At 35.3% G+C, this 19291-nt stretch overlaps 1 protein-coding gene across 1 annotated transcript; it reads left to right on the plus strand.

The window, feature by feature from the left end:
* The first annotated feature begins 11224 nt into the window (after positions 1–11224).
* On the plus strand, positions 11225–18210 carry LOC123533893 (uncharacterized). The gene is made up of 3 exons (XM_045315854.2): positions 11225–12430; positions 13428–13627; positions 15066–18210. Exons 1-3 carry the CDS (start codon positions 11368–11370, stop codon positions 15984–15986), a joined length of 2184 nt encoding a protein of 727 aa, XP_045171789.2. The 5' UTR covers positions 11225–11367; the 3' UTR covers positions 15987–18210.
* The last annotated feature ends 1081 nt before the right edge of the window (positions 18211–19291 follow it).

Genomic DNA, 19291 nt, shown 5'->3' on the forward strand with positions numbered 1-19291 from the left:
GGTCCCTAGGTCGAAGAGGCCAAAAGTCAGATACAAGAATGACTTTGTCTGGAACACTTCTTCTTTATGCATGGAGGGATTTTTATGTAACTTGGCATAAATGTTCACTACAATGAGATTGATTGTTTTGCACAAGAACCAGGTCCCTAGGTATATGGTCAAGGTCACACTTAGAGGTCAAATGCCAAATTTAAGAATGACTTTGTCCGGAGCATTTCTTCTTTATGCATGGAGGGATTTTGATGTAACTTGGGACAAATGTTCACCACCATGAGGCACTCTTGTTTTTTTGTCCCTTTGTTATTACTATAAATAACTTATATTGTAACTTATTTATTATAGGCCGTAGGGAAAAATTGAGACAAGTTTTCTGTGGTACAACATACATGCTACATCCAATTTTTAGGTGTATTTTGACCGATCTCTAGCTGGTAAAGAGTTTTTTGTGGACTTATATAGAAAATGCTATATGAAAACTACTATAGGTTTTTATATATACAAATTCTTTTTTGTTTTGTTATAGCATATTGTGTACACTATTGTTTATACAATATTGACAGATATCAGTTCATTATGGTACTAGTATACTGCAGTAGAGAAAATTAGGTCCCTTCCAGTAGGTGACTTTGTATTGCATGGCAATACTTCATTCACTTGTTTCTACTTAGAATTTCAGGTTAAAGCTTTGATGCATTTTCACTCTATCTCAGTTATTACGAAATGGATTGATTAAAACTTTGAGTGATTGTTCCACATTGTCACCCACATCATTTGACACAAGGGCCATAACTCTGGCACCAATATTGTATCATTACTCCCTGTTTTATGCAATGTCACTCTAACTTTATCATTACCTAATGGAGTTGATTCTAACATAAAAATTTATTCCACATCGTCACTTGCATCATATGACACAAGGGCTATAACTCTTGGACCAATATTTCATCAGTTATGCCCCTTTTTGATAAGAATTTCAGTTTAACTTTGATGATTTTTCACCATATCTGTTATAACTAAATGGATTTAATTTAAACTTGAAGGTTGTTCCACATCATCACCTACACCTACACCATATGACACAAGGTCCACAGTGCTGGCACCAATATGTTATGAGTTATGCCCTCTTTTTACTTAGAATTTCAGGTTCAAGTTATGATGCATTTTTAGCTCACCAGAGCAATGCTCAGGTGAGTTTTTGTGATCGCTCGATGTCCGGCGTCTGTCATCTGTCTGTCAGCATTTAGCTTGTGTATGCGATAAAGGCTGTATTTTTCAACTGATCTTCATGAAATTTTGTCAGAATGATTATCTTGATGAAATCTAGGCCATGGGTTATCTGGAGTCATTAAACTAGGTCACTAGGTCAAATCAAAGAAAAACCTTGTGTATGCGATAGAGGCTATATTTTTCAATTGATCTTCATGAATTTTGGTTACCTTGATGAAATCTAGACTAGGTTCGATAATGGGTCATATGCGGTCAAAAACTAAGTCACTAGGTCAAATCAAAGAAAAAATCTTGTGTATGCGATAGAGGCTGTAGTTTTCAACTGATCTTCATGAAATTTTGTCAGAATGATTAACTGGTTGAAGTCTAGGCCAAGCTCAAAAATGGGTCATCTGCGGTCAAAAACTAGGTCACTAGGTCAAATAAAAGAAAAACCTTGTGTATGCGATAGAGGCTGTACTTTTCAATTAATTTTCATGAAATTTGGTCAGAATAATTGCCTTGATAAAATCTAGATCGAGTTTGAATATGGGTCATCTGGGATAAAAAAGTAGGTCACTAGGTCAAATCCAAGAAAAAACCTTGTGTATGCAATAGAGGCTGTTTTTTTAAATTGATCTTTATGAAATTTGGTCAGAATGGTTGCCTTGATAAAGTCTAGGTCAAGTTCGAATATGGGTCATCTGGGTTTAAAAACTAAGTCACTAGGTCAAATCAAAGAAAAACCTTGTGTATGTGATAGAGGCTGTATTTTTCAATTGATCTTCATAAAATTATGTCAGAATGATTGATGAAATCTATGTCAGCTTCGAATATGGGTCATCTGGGGTCAAAAACTAGGTCACTAGATCAAATCAAAGAAAAACATTGTGTAAGCGATAGAAGCTGTATTTTTCAATTGATCTTCATGAAATTTGGTCGGAATGGTTGCCTTGATAAAATCTAGGTCAAGTTCGAATATGGGTCATCTTAGTTTAAAAACTAAGTCACTAGGTCAAATCAAAGAAAAACCTTGTGTATGCGATAGAGGCTGTATTTTTCAATTGATCTTCATAAAATTATGTCAGAATGATTGCCTTGATAAAATCTAGGTCGAGTTTGAATATGGGTCATCTGAGGCCAAAACTAGTCACTAGTTCAAATCAAAGAAAAGCCTAGGTATGCGATAGAGACTGTATTTTTCAATTGGTCTTCATGAAATTTGATCAGAATGATTGCCTTGATAAAATCTAGGTCAAGTTTGAATATGGGTCATCTGAGGTCAAAACAAGGTCACTAGGTCAAATCAAAGAAAAACCCACATATGTGTAATAGAGTTCCGCTTAAACCGGTGCTAGGGGGCGTGAGAGGTGTTGCACATTTCATTACCTCTCATGAACAGACTCAATCAAACCGAGTCTGCTGTTATTCTTCTTGGTTGCATTCTTTGCTTCTAAAGGATCTTTTCACAGATTTTATTAAAAGAGAAATTTTGCAAAAACAAGTCATTAAGCAAACTTCTACAAAATGTATCTTTATTTAAACCTTTATTCTTATTTCCCCTGAAACTGCTGTGGACGAGTCATTTAAAATGCCGTTGAATATTTGCCTGATGCATATATATGTTCTTGCTCAAACTTATCTAGTATACTTTTTCTCTTGCAGTATGTTTTATCTTGTCTTATAGTCTGATATCAGTGTATATATTTTGTTTCGTTCGCCCTTCCGTCCATCAGTCATTATTTAAAGAAGGAACCCTGCAATAACTTGAAATAAACGTGGCTGAGACATGCAGATATATACTAGGTTCTTCTATTTAGTTGAATATGTGGTTCCTATGGTAACCAACAGTTAAACTATATATATAACAAAGATGGATCCTGTAAAAACTTTTAAGTACAAGAGTTTTCTTGAAATCTGGTAGAAAGTTCAATACAAAGAATATGCAGGTCATTTTATTTTGTTTCTACATGTAAACATACAGTTGCTATGGCAACAACACTTTATACATATTTTATAGATTATTACAAACAGTTGTCAAACGCTATGCTATTACCCCCTGTCTGGTTGGTTAGATTTATTCTTGCGCATAACTAATGAGAAGTAAAATGTAATTTGAACAATACCCTTTCAATAATGAGCCTTGTCTTGTAAAATCTTTGCCTAATCCTCATCTCACCCAATCACTTTCTAGGAATAACGTAATAAGCATACAAGGTGAGAATAGGTTTGTGTGTGACCAAAATTAAGGTCCATAATCATACTTCTTCAGTTCTATAGTTGATGCATACAAGTAGGTCCTCAAGTTTCTCCTTTGTTTATTATAGCACACAAAAAGAAACTCATTGAAACTGAACTGATTCTTTTAAATGTTCTCTCATTTGCCGAAATCTGGGTTCAGGGCATTCAGTTTCATTTGTCAAAATGAGGTAAAACGACAGGCGCTCGGTTGCAGCTACCGAAGAGGCTCGTGCCGGCTCGTGCCCCCCCCCCCCCCCCCCCACATTCCCAACGCCATTGGCTGAGAAGTGACCTATACTCATCAAATATGCACCCTTCTATTTTAGCAAAGGAATAATATTTTCTCAAACTTTAGACACAGGAACGCACCAGAGACCACCATTTCATACCTGTATATCAAAATTTTCCAGGGGGAAGACCCCGCCCCCCCCCCCGACTTCCCTAACATGGACAGATGCCCCCTCCCTCCCCCACTAATACCTGCCTGATCTCAGCGCTATGTGCCTCACGGTGACGTCTTCGTTCTAGACTGGTTTTACTGGGCAATATTAAAAGGGTCAGAACTCTGAGACTTTTATGTTCTTACAATATGTGTTTAAGTTCTCTTCATCGTGATAATATCCTTTAAGACTGAGGTAGATTTCCTACAATTTGTAAGAGATCTTTCTGGTATAAGCTTTGATGAATATTACGTAATTAATATCATTTTCTATGTCAAACTGGATATGCTCCTTCAGTTTGCAGTATATCTTTATGTCCTGATAACATGCACATTTTCTGTCTTTCCTGGAAACATTTGAAAGTGAGTTTGGGACTGACAGATGGAAAACTTATCGGATAAGTAGGCAACTACTAGTAATACCCCCTTCTTATTTATGGTAACATAACAAACATCTTATTTCATGTGAATGAAAGAAATAGTAACTACTGTATACAGACTATCATACTGAAGTACAGTACACAGGGAAAACATTGCACTGTGGTTTCTGAATTTCTAAATTTTATAACGAGAGTGGGAAGAATACTGATACGTACGTTGTGTTCAGAGATTTTTTCTGACTAAGAAACTGATCCCTGCTGTCGCTGTGATTTATACAGAAAAAGGGCTCACCTTATAGTGTTCTGTCAGGACTGAACGTCAGGAAGTAGCAACTATAGAAAAGACAAGCTTGTTATATTAGCACATATAGTATACAGTAGGTAAGTGGCCCAATACTTTGGTTTTTGGTCTCAGTTCGTATCCAGTATTACCAATAAATAACGAGACATTGACTTCAAATAGACGTTATTAAATAAAACAGAATAATCATATATGTACGAATATTATTTATTGTTTGATTTTGTGTAATTTCAAGTGCGTGAAAAGCTTACGAATCGTACCAAAATCTAACTTTAGCTACTAAATATTTGATTTAATTTAACGTTGAAAACTGATCCTAATAATCTTAAGCAATTTGCCTAGTACGATACGTATCAAAGATTAACATTTTTGGTATTTTTTCAGGACAGTAAGTAATAAACATTTAGGTATACAGTCATGCCCGCCACAAGCTAATAAATAATACGCCTAATCAATTGCCAATTCATCGGTCATAACTCTGCAGATACTGGTCAGATATAGAAATTAAAACCCAGCTACACATTGTGCATCTTAAGATGCTTATTAACGTCTATGTGTAAATTGGTGACTATATGTGTAATGTATGGAAGGGATGTCTGAAAACTGATCAGCTACATTCGGGTCATATTTCAACGTTAAATTCAAAAGCTCTCATCGTTTTAGGACCGTTAGTTCGAGTCGCAGTATTGACCTGGTTGTTTATGTAGGGATAACGCATTTTTTTCGTGTCATAACATCTGCAGAATCCCGACGGATTGGTTGGCATAAAATGCGTAAAACTAATAAATGAATACATTGTCCCTCAACGTCATAAAATTTCCACGTTGTTTTTTCACGTTGACGTCATTTCCATTTGAATTATCCGTTTTGGGACCGTTATACATTTATGCTTCGCCAGGAATGCGCATATATAAAAATGTATTGTAACAGCACGTTCACGAGCGCAAGAATCTCTGTTAACACACGATTTCTCTCTTGTTAAAACACCCCTGAAGGGACAAGAACAGCAGTTTTATGCTAGAATGTTTTATGGGTCTGTCATGTATAATGGTGATGTAACGTTAAAATGACACAGGGGGTAAATTTTCAACGTTGTAAATGACCCCTATGTAAATTACCGACGGGGTCTAAATATAACATAGCCCGCTTAGCTCGGTAGGTAGAGCGTCGGTCTACGGATAGCGGGGTCGTGAGTTCGATCCTCGGGCTGGGCGTATGTTCTCCGTGACTATTTGATAAACGACATTGTGTCTTAAATCATTAGTCCTCCATCTCTGATTCATGTGGGGAAGTTGGCAGTTTCTTGCGGAGAACAGGTTTGTACTGGTACAGAATCCAGGAACGCTGGTTAGGTTAACTGCCCGCCGTTACATGACTGAAATACTGTTGAAAAACGGCGTTAAACCCAAAACAAACAAACAAACAAAATATAACATTACACCACTTTTACATGACCGAAAATAAAACGCTAACCGATACGAATGACTAATATATTATGGGTGGGTCAAGTCTTAAGACTCTGTGAAATTATTATTGTCATTATGATACCAGATTTATATAGCGCCCTTTTCATGATAAACACATTCAAAGGCGCTTTACATATTACCTATAACAAACGCAGCCACACAGGGCGCGAAATTCATCCTCTGTATACTAGTAGAGAAACAGCAATCTGACCAGAGGGACAGAGTTAGAACAGATAGAGAGAAACCCTTTATAGAAAGATCCTGTCTGGCTAACTTAGCCTAGCTCTTTGCGAATAGACAGTCTGATTCTTTAGCGTGCTCGGTGTATAGCAACGATAGAAGCGAAGCCGTCTTTCCTGGGAAGTTCCAGTACATGCCTTTTAGTGCGGATAGTATTGCGCATACATTTGTATTCCGAAACATTCAGAAATATATATTGTGGAAATCGTATAGCAACAACTTTTACATGTTACCATGAACTCTGAGCTATAACGCATGCCTTTTTCTAGCGAGATCGCCTATGTAGGATGGTAAAGGTCGCCGACTTGTAATCACAAAACTCATCACATAAAGACATCCAGCTGAAAGGATTGTATGGTCATTGCATGGGAAAATCATGGGGACTAAAGGTGCCAGATCGGATAATTTCTTCAAAATCTGGGAAACAAATCTGAAGAAGTCATTTTATGTTTCATTTCACTTAACTATGGTGAACTAGAGAAATATTTTCCAAAGAGTTTGCCAAATTGCTCATCAAAAGATGAACAATACTTTCTTGTCTAATTATAATGAGATATACACAATTGATACAATTATGTGTAAACCTACCATTTATAAAACAATATCATATCCGATTGAGCACCGTTAACTACAATCCGGATACTGTAATCAAAGAAGTATCTAAATTTGGATTCCTTAAGCGCATCCATTACTAGTGTCGTATGAAGAGACATTTTATGAAAGAACAAGATGAAAGAAAATAAAACTATACTCATAGTCATACATTTTGTTAGCTCGACAGTGATAGTGTTGATTGTATTTGGTTATTGTTGTTTTTTTTTCAAAAGGCCACATTTAAAATTAAGATGTATCATTTGTACTTTGTACTGATCTATATCGTCATGTGCTACCTTCTATAAATAAAGATGTTATTATTACTATTATCATTATTTTTCGAAGAATAAGGAGAGCTATTCTACTCGCCCTGGCGTCCGCGTTGCCGTCTGCGTCACACTTTGATTGAGGTTTAGCGTGCAAGTTACTATTAAGGCCATGCCTCTGTAACCACTTAATGCACTGGATTGAAACATCACACGTGATTTCCCAGTTATCAACCCTATTAAAATAATTACGTTAGACAACTCTTGCTTGAAAATAATTCAAATTGTGGCCTTTGTTCGACTTAAAATCATTCTGGTTGAGATTTTACATGCAAGTACCATCAAGACGATATCTCAGTAACCACTGGATGTATTGGATTTAAACATCACACAGGTATTCCCAGTGATCAAACATATTAAAATAATAAAGTCAGACAACCCGTGCTTGGATAATTTTAAAATTATGGCCCTTGTTTTATTATGATAGTTAATTCCATTGTGTCAAAGATTTGAATAGTCGAGCGCTGATTTGTTTAATTCACACAATAGTAGTGCAAAACAAGTAATTCTTTCAAGTTTTTCACGGCAAATGATACTACCCACTCTAACTCTTTAAAAGCAAGATTTTTACAGAAATGCTCAAAAATTTGTTTATGCCATGGATTCTTTCAATAACGCTATTAACATATATCAAAACAAAAGAATTTGTACAATGCATGACTCTGCTTACACTATGAAAACCAGTCTTACAATTTTTACACTGGAATGAGAATATTGCTAACAAAAAGTCATCTAGCAAATACTGATACCGAAATGAATTGTGGAAAAGGACAGTAAGCCACTTACTGGATGACCAGGCACGGAGACCCTTTAAAGGCATGTATTAACAAAACGCGATAACTGTGGCCTTTATTTACTAATACCGGATTAACCCATAACAATGAAATAGGGAATCAGGTGGACACATTATATGACAAATATCTTATATCGCAAAACCAATGCAAGTTGCGGCGTGGTCTAGTGGTTAACACGTATGATTTGTAAGCTTACGGTGCTGGTTCGAATACAGGACGAGCTACTTTTTTTTATTTTTCCAGCATGTTTTTACCTGGAGAAGGAATTCATGTAAAAATATTTATATCATGATTTTCTCGTGCACTTATACTGAGTACTTATTGACATTTTTCAGAGGATCTCTTATTAGAATAGACATTGAATCTATATACATTGCAATAATAATTAAACAAATACATAAAAAAACGAATGAAAGAAAAATACAAAAGACGATATAAACAAAAACCTGCAAAATAGAATAAGTAAAAATCATTTAAAAAAAGAAGGGCTCGAACCTACACCATACAAACATAAAAAGAATAGATGTCCGACACACTATCCACTAGACTACAAATCTGTTTTGGAATAAAGGATCGTATTTAGAGTTAAGAATACTACAATATACAAATTAACACCACTTATCGGATAACATACCTGCTTTACCTGTTTTTGGATTTTACCGAGTACCGTTAAAATGAAATTATCGCGATTCATTAATAAATAGCTATTTTAATTGCATGTAAATTGCTTTATATTGAACAGATTTTGCAAAAATACAGACGGTCCTTAAACTAATTTGGTCAGTTTCTATAAACAGTCAATTGTACAGTTATAAGTACAACTGAACAAGTAAAGCATGGTAAGTGTTTATAATCAATCACCACTGTGTTTTATGAATAAACATCCCCTTTCCCTTCAAAGGTCGTGGATTTGAGTCACTGTATATGCGTCTTATATACGTGTGGCGGCCGTAAAATGTCGCTCTGACTTCATCTCAGTGTTGTTATGTTTTCTGATCCTTCCGGATCATTGATTTCAACTCATTTAGATTTGAAGATTGAATACTGCTTAAGCCGCTGCTAGGGGGCGTGGGCAGTGTTGCATTTTCCATTACTGCTCATGAACAGACTCGGCCAAGCCGAGTCTGCAATTTTCACTGTTTGCCTTGTTCTCGGTGCATCCGAGGGATCTTCTTTTCAGATTATATTTACTTCACAACAGCGGGTGTTAAGTGCGGTGTAGCGGCCGTAAAACGTCGCCACGACTTCATCTCAGTGTTGTTATATTTTCTGGTCCTTCGGGATCATTGATTTCAACTCATTTAGATTTGAAGATTGAATACTGCTTAAGCCGCTGCTAGGGGGCGTGGGCAGTGTTGCATTTTCCATTACTGCTCATGAACAGACTCAATCAAACCGCGTCTGCAATTTTCACTGTTTGCCTTGTTCTCGGTGCTTCTGAGGGATCTACTTTTCAGATTATATTTATTTCATCCGGACCCTCCACCGTGCGCTAATGTGAAACGTTTTCACTTTGGCGTGCGTTTTGATTAAGAGAACGTCGCTTCATACGCGGCGTCGGCGTCTCTGATCTTTCTTTGCGGCATCTTTTATGTAGTTAAAACTTTACTCAGCTCAGCATCAAATTCGCCGTTGTTATTTCAAACGCGTCATTTTTACGCGCCAAAAATTATTTTGATGTTTACAAACCAGGAGTTATAGTCACGTGTCCCCCATAAGCTCCTCAAGTATAAGTTTACCACTTCTGCCAGTTACACAACCGTCTAAAATAAATACCTATTACACAAGAGAGTAATCGCTTTAATATGGAAGCGTCCTACTGCCAGAAGGATTTATAATTTATGAAAGTCTCATCCACATTTACAATTATACACACTATATAAAACCATTAAAGCATGTGGTAATTCTAAACAGAATTATAAGTGACTGTATCTAAAAACCATGTATGTACACTCTATAAAAGAGCGTAAAAAGGAAGATTATACACAAAATGACATATAGTAAGCATTTACAAGCATTGTTGGTGCATTAACTTTGATATTATACAAAAAATAAATCTGATCAAAGGGTAGAAAAATGATGATTATTTTAATATCTTTATCTCATAATTAGAAGTTATTAAGTCCTAATTCTACTATCTCGTAATTAGGATTTAGTAATTCCTAATAAAAATATTTCAAACCTGGCACTAGGACAGAGATATCTTTATAACGTAAAAATACATCGCTTTGTGTTAAAGAGATATCACTACAATTTACAGAGATATCACTTATAAATATCTTTGATATTTCTTGTGTGGAAGTCTTGATGTGCCTGTCGAAGTGCGACCACATCCCACCCACCTGTTGAAAATCATTGTGGTTAACTTTCGTTAACAGTTCCTGTCCAACATAAAGATGATCTCGCCTACCTCGGGAAAGTTAGCGGTTTGAGCCCGGGCTCGGCTTTGTGAAATTATTTATCCAGCAAGCCTGCGATAGTTCCCGGTACTTTCCATTGTGTTTCTCTTCTACATACAGACGATCTCCGACGTTTTACTTAAATTTAAATAACTGTTGAAAAAATGACCCCATTACTGATCAATATTTTCAACGACATTTTGATCAAAATTTAAAGTTGAAATGTTAGTGGGGTCAATTCTCAACTTTGAAAAAAGACCCATTGGGTCAATTTTCAACGGGGTCAATATTTAATGTTACAGCGGCAAAGTAGAAATTAATTAAACTCTTTCTGTATACTTCAAGCCTTCATGAAAGTAACCTATGATCAGTTCCAGACTTGTGTCTTGCTGAACTGGCGATAGCAAAAGTCATAACAAGAGAGTCACTGGATGGTCCAAGTCGATGGTAGTCAACTTCTAAATAATTTAGTTCGTTGATATCCCTTACAGTTGCCCTTAAAACGCTAATTCATGCAACTGCCTTTTGGAAGCCGTCGCCGAATGCATGTGTCGTGTTCTCTCTCTCTATTTAATATGCAATATTTAGATATTAAGTTTTAATCAATTAATATCAAAAAATAACTTTTAAGTTTTGAATTTTAAGTACACATGTATTAATTTTAAATGGCCCTCATTATTTAACTCGTATCCGGGCACAAAAGCTATAAATAGGTCATTTTCAAGGAATGAGATATCAATCTGTTTTCGAAAAATGCGCTGTCGCACTAACATAATGATCTTTTATTTATCTAACGTGCATATTAAACGTAAATCATTATGCATGTTCTATCAGATATGTATAACCACGCATTCATAATTGCGCAAAAATGCAAAAGGGAAGTACATACTATTGCGATTTGAATAAATACAAACATGTCAGTTATGTTATGATAGGCCGTACTTAATAAAATAATTCATATTTTCATTCAGTGCGTGTGAAATGGATTTCGTGTGTTTTACTCTCCCAAAGGATGCTTTTCCGCGGTTTGATAATGCTTGTACCAAGTCTTCAGGACTGCACACAAGGTATAGTCTCTTGCTTGGCAAGCCTAAACCCGCAGATCTGCGGGTAAATAAGTATGTAAAACTGTATTTGTGCAGACAACGAAATGAAACTGATTTTCCAGTTGAAATCAATAGTTGCATTGCTGAAACAGTCCAAAACGGGAAGCTTAAACCAGGAGCAATATTACAATCAAGAAATATTTATTCATTTTTAAATAGTCAAGAAGAGACTGACCTTACTATTTCTTTAATGATTGTTGACATTAAAGCTAAAAAGGAAATCATGAAACTTGGAAAAAATAAATTTCATTTCATTGTGGCTGTTGAAGATGACCATGTTAAGACAGAATTAGAGAAGGAACTGAAAGCGAATGATAAATCGATAACTGTTGCAAATAAAGGAAACGTTGCAAATGAAATCGATAACTTGTTGGAACGCATTTCACTGGCGCCATTAAAACTAATATGTGAGAATTGTTACGATTTGCTGAAACATAAGGACGCTGCTGAAAATTCAACTGGTTTTCCTGATATGGAATTTGTCACAATACAGCAGGCAGGGAACAAGGAAAGGAAACTAAGGAACAGGAAAGAAATGATTGCAGAAACGTCTATAAATCAGCCAAATGGTTTTCACCATATGCATTCATCTGATCAGTATCGACCCGGATACAGGCATACTGGTATCAAAACTGAGAACAAACCCGATTTAACATCTGGTCATATGTCTTTCCGTCGGCAAAATGGCTTTGAACATTCTCTAGAGGAAAAAACCGAAAAGGTTAACAAATATATAAACAAACATGAAGAAAGCAAAGTAAATACATCCGCACCTGATTCGACATCAATATACACAAGAATAAGGTCTCAGCATGGTGAAAGAATTCTAAACGGTTCCAAAGACACCATTACCAGCACAAAAATTTCCAAACGAAAAGAAATTAAAGGACTTGTTCGTCAGAGATCGGAAGTAATCGATACAGTTACCACATCAAAAGGTAAAAATAAAGATTATTTGTTATACACAGTAATGACGAAATATCCGATAATAAACAATAAGCATCGTGACGTCATATCGAAAAGAATTTTTTTTTAACATAACCATTACCAATTTATATAACGATGACAAATGTGATGGGAATGTCGGAAATAATTGATATTCAAGTTAAACAACATTGACTACATTCACTTTATGTTTTTTGTTTGTTTGTTTTTTGTTTTTGTTTAGAAAGGAAAAAGCGTTTACTTCTGTATAAACAATACGGGTGTAGTAATTTGAAAGATGGCCCTTTCCGCGAGATTAGACGCTATTTGACGCCATTCTAAGAAAACGATACATGAAAGAATTGCGTCGTTCGAATAAAATCTTTCAAAATTGGGCACACAATGTTCGGAAAGAACATAAAACTTTTTTTTGACCTGTAAATATCAAAGTTGAATCGACTTTCGGCTGCTCTGTTTCGACTGACACTGAAATTCAGTTTGATTTTCTGATACTCATGGAAAGTAAACTACTTTTTTGCAGCAAGCTACTGTAAAAATGTAACTCCGCGGGTTGAATGCTAAATTTTGTGTGTTTAGATAAGTATAAACAATAATGTGACTAATGAATCGCGCTATCGCAAGCAGCCCCAATATGGTTTATTACCGGCTAACTGCACAAAATATCATATAATTCTTTATTTTCTAACATGTTCAATTATCAATTCATATTTCTCAAAATAGATATTTTAAACAGTAGCGTTGCTTTGCTCCTGAAATGTTGATTTCTGTTTATACATATTCTGAATCAGTTTTTCGCATATATATTGAATAATTTTACTATCCCTACTAACACAACAATAAATTACCTTGTTTGTTAAAATAATCATTAACAGGAAGTATCAATGGATGATTCAACAATATAATACCCATTATATTACAAGGAAGATTAAGTTTGTAGATCGTGTTTATGTTTTTTATATTTAGGTAAAACTTTAATAATGTATTCTGCAGGTAAAAGACGGAAAACAGTACTTTCAGACAAGATCGGTTTATCAGATACAGAATACCAGTCGCCTAGCACAGGTCACATAAAAGTCGAAGAAAGTACAGAGCGCCTTATAGAAGCAATTCTGGCTCTGTACGGAATGAGTAATGTTCCCGAAACAGAAAAGCCAAATGTTCCTAAACAGAGTTATAAAGTCAGCAAAGAGGTAACAACAACTCACTGTTACTACTGGACAAAAGTTTTTACTAGGCTCCGCATAAAATTGGCTGTATAAACTTTATAAGTAAACCGAATTATTTGAAGTTTTATATAGAACATTATTATTGAGCTTAGCAAAACTGGACAGAGATGTTACTTTTTTACTTCAATATATAAAAAAAAGTAGATAGAGCTATTTCACCAAGCCTTTCGTCGGCATCCGTGGTCCGTGGTTTGGTGAGTTAATGTATAATTTTGAGACAGTGCGTTTTGGTTAAGTGTATTATTGTAAGCTGGTATGTCAATTAATTTAAGACAGCTGGTTGTGGCCGTTCTCAAGAACTTTTGTTCGCTGTGGTGAACCGAAGTACAATGAACAGTTCTAATAATTTTGTGTTGTTTATTTGACTCAGCAGTTTTTGGTTAAGTTTTTGGGTAAAGATTTTTGTGACAAGGCTGAAAAGTCGACGGTGCCTGTACTCAAACAGCGTGTTCCAGTAGAGTTTTGTCGTTTATCACCTTTCCATAATTATTGATGTCTATATTGATTTCTATCAATGTGTGGGTTTTAGTAGGATGACTGCGTGATTAGCCCTTTTTGGCTACGCGTTAGGCACATATGGCAATTCTGCATTAAAGTGTTTTTCCTTTGAGAAATATTGATTGACCATATTTTTTCAATTTCAAAATTAAAGTGTAACTTTGCGAAAAGCGGGCACTTTGATTTGTTTAAATATATACACGTACCAGTAAAGAGAAGTGGATATAACGTGATCTTCTTCCGAAAGTCCAGAGCGCATGCTGTTGTGTCAAAGTTGTAAGGCTTCTAATTAAAAAGTTATTGCTTAACGAAACAGTTTATTTGGTAGTTTTGTTCAGTAAATGAACTAACTTTAAATCGTATTCTTTGAATAAAGCGAAGATATACAACCTAACGTAGGATGATAAACATTAAGAAAATTTCCTGATTGATTGAAGTCTGACTGCCAGCTTTATTACAATACTGTCAAAACGCTCTTCATGTGTATGAAACCAGGCATAAGATATCATTTATGCGTTAAATACATAAGTGTAGGAGTAAGGGCTTAGGTCAACTCTTTCAAACTTTGTGAACGGAATGCCTTTTAGCCCGAACAACTGAGTTGTCAAAGAATTAACAGTAAATTAAATTTCGAGAAGGTATTGAGATGCATTGTCAGTAGTTCTATTTACACTGTTCTGGAAAAGTATATTTTATATCTGTGTATCCGATTTAAGAAATGCTGAAATATTGTTCTAAGTTACTATGCCACTTTACTCAAAGACATTGATATACGGAAATCTCTACATTTGTAAGAAATGTGCTCTTCTTTTAAGAACAGGAATTCTCTCTGATATATTTCAAAGAGGCGTGTAGTTGTGTGGAGTTTATGCATGAAGTGAATGAATTAATTATCTATTTTCAGATGCGCAATGAACTGTTCCAGATAAGTCCCACGATTAAAAGAATGGGTTATCGTTATCGAACATTTTACATTTATGCCGTTAAGCCTAAATGTCAAGCAGATGAGGAAATGCGAAAGAAACAGATAAGTTTAGTTCTGAAAAGATACGGAATACATAATTTCGAAATAGCTCCATGTGCTGAACGTGTGACAGAATTGATGCATGTTGGGGCCAAAATAGAAGTAAGACCAGGAGCATGCTACTCGCTGAGAACAAAAACGGCATGTGGATCCAATACTGTCAAAGGTGGTACGCTTGGTTGTTTTGCAAATATGAATGATGGAAAAGAACAATGTGGTCTTCTTTCTAAACACGTTTCTGAAGATTGCAGAGATGTATATTACGTTGGAGAAGGAAACAATGCAATGATTGGTCATATGGTAGAAGCCACCAATGAGCATCAACCTGAAGGACTTGACATTTCTGCTGCTTTACTAAATGAGCATGTAGGTGAAGATGGAAAGAAGTTCAGGGACACCCGACGAACTCTTCTGAGAGGAAAATTACATAAATATAACGAGGAAGAGGATGAAATATGCAGGAGCGGACAGCCCGTACATATCTATGGGGCAGTGTCAGACCCAGGTAAAGGCGAAATTACAATGCCTTGTGTTGACAGTGGCCTTTCAACGACCTTAATTCAAGTAGAAGACGAGATATGTGGCGATGGAACAGAGCAAAAACCTTTTGCCGTGAAGGGCGATAGTGGCGCGATTGTATGTGTTGAGGATCCAAACAGAAAAAATATACATGCCCTTAGCATGGTCATCGGTACTCCAGATTCAAAATATACCAAAAGAAGAACATATCTAACGCTTCCTTTATCAAAAGGTTTACAACAATTAGAGGATAATACTGGAAAAACATTTACACTTTCCTAAGTGTTCATATTTGCTAGTGTTTAATTCGACTTGCTATTGTTTAATTTAACACAAAACTATCAATTTTACAAGATGTTTGCTTAACACATGTTTATGCCATGTAATGTTATGGCATACAAATTGAAAAGATATCTATTTAAAACAAACATGTTGGTCAGATATAAATGCAACACGCAATATCACAAACATACGCGCACAAAAACTAAAATTATGCGAAGGGGTGTTCATTTTCTTGACATCTGATACACGGACTCAAAAGAAAAACGAACCATTTTTGACCAATGTTAGCGAAGAAAGTTGATGTCTGTTATTCTAAGCTTGATACTTTTATTGCAAATGATTTCAGGGTCTGTTTGTATGCCCAAGTTTGACCCCCAAGGGTCAGTAAGACATATTTGTTAACTGTTCGACTAAATAACAAAGCTAAAGGAAATCATACAGCACAGGCATTCATCATGTGAAGTTTCTAATCTGTTATGCAATGGTCAAAAAAAAGAAAGTGTAAATAATTAAAGATATTACATGCTCACACTTACATTATATATTAACATCTCAACAAACCGCATTTTACAGCGAAATATTTTTGGGGTCTTATTTTAGTACGCTCCTTTTTCACCCTCCAGTTAATAAGGTGAATTTCGGCAATAATTTAATTTGTTCAAAAATCAAAATATCTGGAAGCACGATATGTAATCTTTAAGAAACTAATGACGGTAAATGACGGTCCAAGTACGAAAATAATAATTTATGGAGAGCTATTAAAATAAAGTTTATATACTTCTAATGAAAAAGGTCATGAAAAAATATCGGTCAAATTTTCATGTATTAACAAAGATTGAATCGAAGAATGCATTTTGATACATCATTACATGGTATATGTTATGGGCAGATCGATTAATATATGATTAAATAATTGTTTAAGTGTCATGTACGAGTTCATTTTTATGGACTTTGCCCCTAACCGATACAATAATTGCTATAACGATATAGCATATTATGCAGTAAACAGAGTTTATTGGGTTTATAAATGAAGAGGTCGTTTACACACTGTTTGGTTATTTTTTTCAGAAGGTCAGATGTTGTTTTTGAGTTGTGGATTTTCAATGGACTAAAGACTTGTAGTGAAAATCTGTAAGATTCAATGAGACATCGGCTGATTGCCTTTGATAATAAAAATATGTTTAAAGTTGAAATAAAACGTTTTCTGTGCCGTTTGAAATAAGTTATTTGATTCGAGTCTGAAGTTTGCAGTTTAGTAAAATATGTACTAGTTAGAAATTAGCCCTAAATTTCATTAACAGTTGAGGGAAGTAGGCAATAAATAGAAATAGCAAATAATTCAATTGCTATGCCTATATTAAAAATGGCATACTTTGTGTCTGGAAGGCTATTTGACAAGAAAAATGAGAACTCAGGGGTCATTAAATATAAAGACAGGGTCCTAAAGTGTTTTATCATACATTTAAACTATATGTGAAAATCAATAGCAGTGTCTGTCCTGAATTCTTTCAAATGGCAGCAACATGTTCCTTGTTGTAGATATTTCGTATTTTGATTTATATTTCTAAATACTTATTTTTTTTTATTTTATTTGTAAGAAAGGAAATATGTAGATGTATTTAAAGATATCTTAATGTAATATTTTGTCTAAACTTTATCACATATCATATTATCTGTATCTTCTAGAATGAGATCCCGTTTCTCAATGCCCCCAAATTTCCCAAAGCCATTCATATGTGCACATGTTATACAGTTTATCTTAAATTACAGTTCATCTGTTTCTGTATTTGAGACACATATTTCACCATGTCAACATGTCCCCAGAAAAGTGAAGCTCTGAGCTGCATTGTATTTGTTACTACGTATTTGTATTCTATAATGATCAATGCAAATTTTCCATCGGTATAACTCGAATATAATATGATATTCCCTAGTAATTCAATATATTAATCTCAATTTTTTGTCCATGTGTTTTTTTTCTCAGCCGTTTAGATAACTATTGAGAGTTCTTTTGCATTTATTTACACAATGCAACGATCTATGTTGACTAGACGCTTGTTGTTTTCTTACAAAACGTTCGCCTAACGACAAAAAGGGACTATCAAAATAAAACAAAGAAAAAATACTGCACAATGTATAAAGTAATTGAATCTGCGATATTTTATAGTTGTTTGTTGTTAATATTTTACACTTTATTCATTATTTCAATAAATCATTTCACTCACTACGTTTTCTTTCTTTCAGTAAATGTTAAGAAGCATTATGTTATCGGTATGATAAAAAATAATTCAATCCTGACAGGCTGATACTCATATTTCTCGCGGAGAATATTTTTCATATCACCCTCTCAGGATATAGTACCAAAGGAGTTTTAATAAACGAGGATAATACTTCTTATAGAAACCTTATCTCGAACCAAATACTCCTGAACACTAAAGGCCAGTGTGCGTCTGGAGCTGCATCTAAATGAAAACAAACTTCAGGAAGGACTGCAATCTGCTTACAGAAAGAATGGCATCATCCATCCGTCCATTGACCACAATTCTGGCACAGTCGTTCGACTTTATTTATCCACAGCTTACGACACTATTGAACACTAAACACTGTTACATCGCCCTGAACACTATTATTGAGTCACAGACACAGCACAGGCCCGGATGTCGTCATATGTGAGCGATCGCTATCAAATACCGTGCCCTGATGGTGAGTTATCGACGTTTGTGTTGATGAAATACAGAGCACCTGAGGGATCAATGTTGGGTCCCAAGAGCTACATATTGTACAATAAATCCGTGGGTGCCACATGTAGACGCCACGAACTGCTTGATCATTTCTACGCCAAGGACTCCCAGTCATATCTTTCCTTTTAGCCATCAGAAGCTGGGCTAGGTGTAAGGCACCGACACTGCAAGGAGGCTTGTCTGAGACTCACTGATATCATCATGTGTTAACGCTTTATGCTGACAAAACACAGGTTATGTGTCTCTCACGAATAAGACAAGTTAGGCTCATCGCTGAGACGGTGACTCTGATAAAATCAATAAACAAACCAAATAGAACACTGGGACAATATAAGACTCAAATATGAACTTTGGACAGCAAATAAGGCTCTGTGTACGGTGATTCGACTCACATTGGACGGTGTTATACCAGTGTTTAGAACACATTATTACTAGGACGTTCCCTTTAAAGGAGCTCCATTTCCTACTGTGACCTACTCCTATAAGGTTCTACATGATAAATCATAGCCTGTATTAAAAATACTATAGACGTGTACAGTCCAGTAAGAAACAAAAAATAACAAG

This window comes from Mercenaria mercenaria, chromosome 12 (genome assembly GCF_021730395.1).
Source record: "Mercenaria mercenaria strain notata chromosome 12, MADL_Memer_1, whole genome shotgun sequence".
NCBI classification, from domain to species: Eukaryota; Metazoa; Mollusca; class Bivalvia; order Venerida; family Veneridae; genus Mercenaria; species Mercenaria mercenaria.